The sequence below is a fragment of the Sorex araneus genome, chromosome 5 (assembly GCF_027595985.1).
Source record: "Sorex araneus isolate mSorAra2 chromosome 5, mSorAra2.pri, whole genome shotgun sequence".
Classification (NCBI taxonomy): domain Eukaryota; kingdom Metazoa; phylum Chordata; class Mammalia; order Eulipotyphla; family Soricidae; genus Sorex; species Sorex araneus.
Genome location: NC_073306.1, coordinates 87,324,570 through 87,331,471, shown reverse-complemented (window position 1 = coordinate 87,331,471; position 6,902 = coordinate 87,324,570). Strand labels below are relative to the sequence as shown.

At 48.9% G+C, this 6,902-nt stretch overlaps 1 protein-coding gene across 1 annotated transcript; it reads left to right on the top strand.

Annotated features, from left to right (window-relative positions):
- Positions 1–1,154: 1,154 nt before the first annotated feature.
- TXNIP (thioredoxin interacting protein) lies at positions 1,155–5,138 on the top strand. The gene is made up of 8 exons (XM_004619219.2): positions 1,155–1,616; positions 2,148–2,220; positions 2,322–2,469; positions 2,598–2,700; positions 2,836–3,092; positions 3,195–3,351; positions 3,455–3,606; positions 3,732–5,138. The coding sequence occupies exons 1-8, from the start codon at positions 1,367–1,369 to the stop codon at positions 3,765–3,767; spliced, it is 1,176 nt and encodes a 391-aa protein (XP_004619276.1). The 5' UTR covers positions 1,155–1,366; the 3' UTR covers positions 3,768–5,138.
- Positions 5,139–6,902: the final 1,764 nt, after the last annotated feature.

Genomic DNA, 6,902 nt, shown 5'->3' with positions numbered 1-6,902 from the left:
CAGAGCCTGCCAGTCTCTCAGCTTGAGTTTACAGTGTCCAAACTCCCCCTTTGTCTTCTTTCCTTTCTTCCTAATTTCTAAACCTCCTAGTGGCGTAGAGGGTTAGAGACAGAAATTCTTCCTTCAACCAGGAATACTGTCTGTCCGCTGACACTGTCTGTCCACTGGTTGTAAGCGAGACTTTCCCTTAACTAACGGGAAGGCAACAGGTCTGGAATGTCCTTCGGTTTGGTGTCTGAGAGGCCGTGAGCAAGGCGGGCAAGAAGCGCTGGGAGACGTCCCGAAAGCAGCATCTCCTGTGCACCGTCCTCGGGGAGAAATAATCGAGTGCAAAGGACACACCTTACCCAAGAGGGAAGGAGGCGGCCGCGAGAACATTGTGTCCCGAGCCTCGCAGGTAGAGACTGGGAGACAGAGGCTAAGCACAGAAACCAGAACAGCCAAGAGGGGCGCGGTGGGGGGCCGCCCGGAGCCTGAGCCCCGCACGGGCGCTCTGCAGACCTCAGCGAGGGGAGCTCTGACGTTCGCGGCCAGGTGTCTCGGCCCCGAGCCCTTTCTTTTCTGTGTTTAATCTTTTAATGGAGTTGCGGGGCGGAGGACAAAGGAGTGCCTCCAAGCCAGAAACACCAGCGCCCTCCTCCCCTCCCCCCCTCGCTCGAATCCGAAAGTTTTCTCGGGGCCGCCGGATTGTTTTTCACTCGACTCGCAATTCGTGAGCCAGGAGGGCACGGCAGCCTCCTAAGATTAATGGCACAGGCTGGGCTTGACATTTTCTCCAAGCACAATTTCCCTTTAGCTCAGAACACCCAGAAGCACCCAACATAGGACCCCCCCGGCGGTCCCTTATTCGGGACAAATTTGGGGGTGGGCGACGCCCAAGTCCTTGCGGCCCACGGGCCGCCTCTGCCCCCCTCCTCCCCGCGAGGCAGTGGCGAACCAGCGTTTCCACCGCCAGGAGCACACCTTGTCCACGCGCCGCGGCGCCCCCGCTGATTGGTTGAACGCCCGGTAAACAGCATCGGGCAGCCAATGGGCGCTCTGTGCACGAGGGCAGCACGAGCCTCCGGGCCGCCGCTCCTGCTGCCCTGCCAGCCCCGGGCACTATAAAAGGCCGTTTCCGGCTTGCGGGTGGAATTGTCCTCTCGAGCCCTAGGAGAGAACGCAGGTTGCGAGCCGTGCTCCAGCTGGTGGGGGCAAGAAAGAGTCTTTTCCTCGACTTCTTTTGGCGTAGCCCGCGAATTCCCGTTTGGGGAACGCCTTTTCCCAACATTCGGTAGTCAGGAGTGAACCCATCTTCATTCACTGCCAAGGATTCTTGGGAATTTGGGGTTTTGCTTTCTCCTCACGAGCGCCCACCACCCCTATCATGGTGATGTTCAAGAAGATTAAGTCTTTCGAGGTGGTCTTTAACGACCCGGAAAAGGTGTACGGCAGCGGGGAAAAGGTGACGGGCCGAGTGGCGGTGGAGGTGTGCGAGGTGACCCGCGTCAAGGCTGTGCGGATCCTGGCATGCGGGGTGGCCAAGGTCCTGTGGATGCAGGGCTCGCAGCAGTGCAAGCAGACCCTCGACTACCTGCGCTACGAAGACACGCTCCTCCTGGAGGAAGAGCCGTCCGGTGAGTGCGCACCCGGGTCTCCATCCTGCGATTGAATATGGCCTGAGAAACCAAAGGGGTGGTGGGGGGGGCACGCATAATGCATCCCTGAGCGAATGCTGTAAGTTGTTTAGGTTAAGTGTTTTGAGTGTTTAGAATCCTGTTGCTTCCTTGTCTTTTACAGTTTCTATTTACAAAGAGCGCCCCCACCCCCCAAAACCTGGTGATCTGTGTAGTTTCCTAAGTACTGTGCTCCAAAGATTACCATTACCTTAACTGCTATAATTTTTTCTTGTAATTTCTCCACCGACCTTTATCTCATTTTGGTTTGAGATGGTGGTGGCTTTGTTGGTCTTGTTGAGCCTCTCAGTATTGCATTTTCATACAGTTTTTGCCCAGGAAATTCCCCTCCCCTCCTCCATGTAAGAACATAAGGGATGGAATGGGGACAGGCACCTCTGCCCCCCGCATATACTGCCCAAGAATCCCTGACCCAGGAGATTCATGTTAAGTGGAAGGAGAAACCTAATACCCCCTTGCTTCTCTCTTCAGGTGAGAATGAGATGGTAATCATGAGGCCTGGAAACACCTACGAGTACAAGTTCGGTTTCGAGCTTCCTCAGGGGTAAGTATCTTCGAAATGCATGTTTGGACCTGTCTCTTACTTTCAGTCCCCTCCTATTCTTGGACAGCATTTCTATAGCGGTTTCCTTTCTCTCCACACAGACCTCTGGGAACATCCTTCAAAGGAAAGTACGGATGTGTAGACTACTGGGTGAAAGCTTTTCTGGATCGCCCCAGCCAGCCAACTCAAGAGATCAAGAAGAACTTTGAAGTTATGGATCTAGTGGATGTCACCACTCCTGAGTTAATGGTAAGAAGCCAGCCCTAAGGCCTAAATTGGGGAAGGAAATTTGCAGACAGGGCAGGAAGTGGGAAAGAGAAGTTGAGAGTTGGTATCAGAAAGACTCAAGACACCTTTTCTCCCCTGTTCCTACATAGGCGCCTGTGTCTGCGAAAAAAGAGAAGAAAGTTTCCTGCATGTTCATTCCTGATGGACGGGTGTCTGTGTCTGCCCGCATTGACAGAAAAGGCTTCTGTGAAGGTAAGAACTTTGTGGTACCCTCAGAATTGTGGGACTTGGGGGGAGGGGGTGAGAGCAAGAAGGGTGTGGACAGAAGGAAAGTCATTTCCCGTTAACCAGCATCTGTTAATAAGCTTTCACCTTTCTTGTTGCTAGGGGATGAGATTTCCATCCATGCTGATTTTGAGAATACGTGTTCCCGCATTGTGGTCCCCAAGGCTGCCATTGTGGCCCGGCACACCTATCTTGCCAATGGCCAAACCAAGGTGCTGACCCAGAAGTTGTCATCAGTTCGAGGCAACCATATTATCTCGGGGACCTGTGCTTCATGGCGGGGCAAGAGCCTGCGGGTGCAGAAGATCAGGCCTTCTATCCTGGGTTGCAACATCCTCCGAGTTGAATATTCCTTGTTGGTGAGTGGCTGGAATGGGCTCCCAGAGAGTACTGACCCGTGTTAGAGCAGAGGTGTTTTCTCTACTTTCTCGATGTTTAACTACTACCTCCTTTCTTTCCAGATCTACGTGAGTGTTCCTGGATCCAAGAAAGTCATCCTTGACCTGCCCTTGGTGATTGGCAGCAGGTCGGGTCTCAGCAGTCGAACATCCAGCATGGCCAGCAGAACGAGCTCCGAGATGAGCTGGGTAGACCTGAACATCCCCGACACACCAGAAGGTGAGGCAGACCTGATGTTTTCTCTCTAGCCTGCCTGGGTTTATGGAAGTGGGATCGTTGGACTGTGGGGACCAGACTGCTTACCCCAATTTTCTCTGTCCAGCTCCCCCTTGCTATATGGACATCATTCCTGAAGATCACAGACTGGAGAGCCCCACCACTCCTCTGCTAGAAGATGCAGATGGTTCTCAAGACAGCCCTATTTTCATGTATGCTCCTGAGTTCAAGTTCATGCCACCACCCACATACACTGAGGTGAGACTCGCTGTTTTACCCTTCTATGTTTTGTACTGCTGTCTTCTATAGGAAGTTGGCTTGGTTTAGGATCACTCAACTTATGTTCTTTTGAGTTCTAACCCCAAATCTGTGTTTCTTCCCAGGTGGATCCCTCCATCCTCAACAACAATGTGCAGTGAACACGTGGAACAGAAGCAGCAGCTAGCTGTCCCTACTTGTTTCTCTCTGCCTCCTCTCCTGGCTGCCTTTTCAGAGACTCTGCAGTTTCTATGGGGTTCTGAGCCCACCCCGCCTCTGACTCCCCATGTTGGAGGTGATCAGCTGGCAGTCTCCTGGGCCTTAAAGGGTGCTCACCTATCCTCAACCAGTGAGATGTGTGCTATGAGGGTTCTGCTATCGGATGGGTTTGAAAACTAGAAAAGCCCAGGCCCATCGCCCTTTGTCAGATTCTCGAGAATTTTAAGGCATTTTCATTAGTTCTGAGTGTAAGGAATGGGAATGACCTTTTTCGTTGGTCTTCCCAAGACATTTTGAAAGGGATTATAAATTGTACCAACAACAGATCTTGAACTTGTGTATTACGTGGCACAGAGTGGGTTTAGCGAGTAGAAAAAAAAGGAAAGGAAAAAACAAAAAACAATGACGAAAACTTAGGGGACAGAAGGTGCTTGAATCAGTATTTCCCTTTATACACTATTACAGAAAGAAGAAAAAACTAACCCCTCTAGGGCTGATTTGGTGTGGACTCTAGAGAGAGCTTCCTATGTGAATTAAAGGGAAGACACTCTCAGGTTGTCTTTGCTTAGAATATACTTTATTCTGTCTTAAAGCAATAATAACTAAACCCCACCAAAGGTCTGAAGCCAATTTCAGAGCTTTGTGCACTGTGTTCTGTGTCAAACGGTTTTTATATGGGAAAATGAGAATTTTTTTTTTCATGTGACTCCTTGGAATTGATTCTAAGGTGATGTTCTTCGCACTTTAATTCTGTAAACGTGTTTTTTGGGGGTTTATCTCAAGTGTAAACTAAAGCTAGTCTGCCTCTAGGAGTGAGTACGATGACAAAAGAAAAAAAGTGTTACTCGTTACTTTGGAGACTGTTCTAGTGTATAGAATTCTGAAATTCTGACACTACACGGAGAAAGGGTTGTTGGTGTCTTCCTGCCCGCTGTGACTTCAAACTCGAGGAGGACTCGGTGGAGACATCCAAACACTGCTTGAGCCTCCCACAGCGCCACGATGAAATTATAGGGCACATCTTCCCAGGATCAGCCTGAGTCCCCTTCCTCTCAGCGGTGGCAGACGTGGACCCCACACTTGGTCAGTCACCTTCAGCCTTAGCACTTTGTTCACTGTCCTGTGTCAGAGCACTGAGTTCCAGCCTTTCTTATGAAAATAGGTGGACTGAAGGTGGTTTCACTTTTTGTTTTTTAAATTGTTTATCTTTTTGTATGATAAAACTATTTTGTATATAACCAGATATATTTTCACCCCAGGTGGGGTTATTCTTTATATAAAAAAATAAAAAATAAAAAGTTGTTTTTTTTAAATTCTCAAAGTTGTGTTTTCTTGTCTGTGAGAAGGGTGTTAGAGAAGTTACTCAAAGTGTGTTTCAGACAGTTTTACTTCTACTTCACAAATCATGTTCTGGAAAGATAGAGACCGAATTCTCTTGGAACATGAATAACAGATGCAGTTAATGTGGGCCGGTGTGTGTTGGGGGTGAAGGTGGGGGGTGAAATGACAAGGAATTTAAGCTGCATTTTACATTCCTTCCTTACCCTAAAGAATTGTAGAAGCAAAAAAAAAAAAATGTAGAGAGATTTGGTTAAGCTAGTATTAAGCTACATCTATAGCTAATAATTACCAAACCTTTTTAATTTTGTAGTTTTTTTTGGGGGGGGGGCATACCCAGCAATGATCAGGATGTATTACTGCCTCTGTACTCGGGTATTATTTTTTTTTCTTTTTGGGTCACACCCGGCAATGCACAGGGCTTAGTCCTGGCTCTGCACTCAGGAATTATTCCTGGTGGTGCTCAGGGGACCATATAGGATGCTGGGATTCGAACCCGGGTTGGCCATGTGCAAGGCAAACGCCCTACCCGCTGTGCTATTGCTCCAGCCCCTCGGGTATTACTCTTGAGGGGTGCTTAGGGGACCATATGGGATACCAAGGATGGAACCCAGAGGATGGAACTCAGGTCGGAAACCTGAAAGGCAAATGCCCTACCCACTGTACTACCTCTCCAGCCCCTGGAGTGCATGATCTTTAATGAATTCTTGAAAAAAGGAAAATGAAATTTGTAAAGAATGTGATAAAGCAAAATAGAGATTGCTGTTTAATGTGGTTTCACTCTTAAGTTTCCCTCCCCAGTTTAAACCCGGCTTATATGCACTAAGACATAACAAAATAATTATTCAGGACTTAATGATGTAGTTATAGGTATTGAATTCTTCCCAGGCAGCTATTCTTACTCAAGAGTTCCTAGCTCTGTGCCCCTCCCAGCACTTATCACGAGTCAGTAATGCTGACGATTCAACCCCACCCTCATCCGTTAGGATATGCCTCTGCAGTTCCTGTTTTTTCACTTGTAGGGTGAAAACAATAGATGGATACCACCGTTTCACCTCTAATTAAAATGATTTTTTTTTTAATGTGGGGAATTGAATTCAGGACCTCATGTGCACAAAGTGCATTCTAGGGCCAGAGAGATAGTACAGCGAGCAGGGTGATTGCCTTGTATACAGCTGACCTGTAATTCTTGGCACCACATACAGTCCCCTGAGCCATGCCAGGAGAGATTCCTGAATGTAAAGCCAGGAGTAAGCCCTGAGCTTAGTGGGGTGTGACCCCAAAACATAAGTGATTATAATGAGACTTCTGAGGTGGCAAGAGATTGCATACTTCTGATTCCTGGCTGCTTTTTTTGAGGGGGGGAATTAATAACATGAGGTACTTGGAGCCCTATGAGGCTGGGAATGGAGCAGGTGCTCCCACACACTCCAGCCCTCTGAGCTATCTCCCTGGCCCAGTCTTTCTTTGGGGCCACACCTGGCTGGGCAGGTGCTCAAGGTCCCAGGGGTGTCACTCCCTGCTGTGCAGAGGACCATGCAGTGCTGGGATAAACCCAGGCCTTTTGCATGCAAAGCATGTACTTGATTGAGCTGTATATCCTGGCCTCTATTTTGGGGAGGGAAGGGTTGAGTTGAAGTGGAGGGCCGTCTGCTTGATGTAGGCAGATAGCCAGGGAAAGGTCCTCGGCAATAAAACTTAGGTCAACAGAACTTCTGAGAGGAAAATCTGAAGACTGA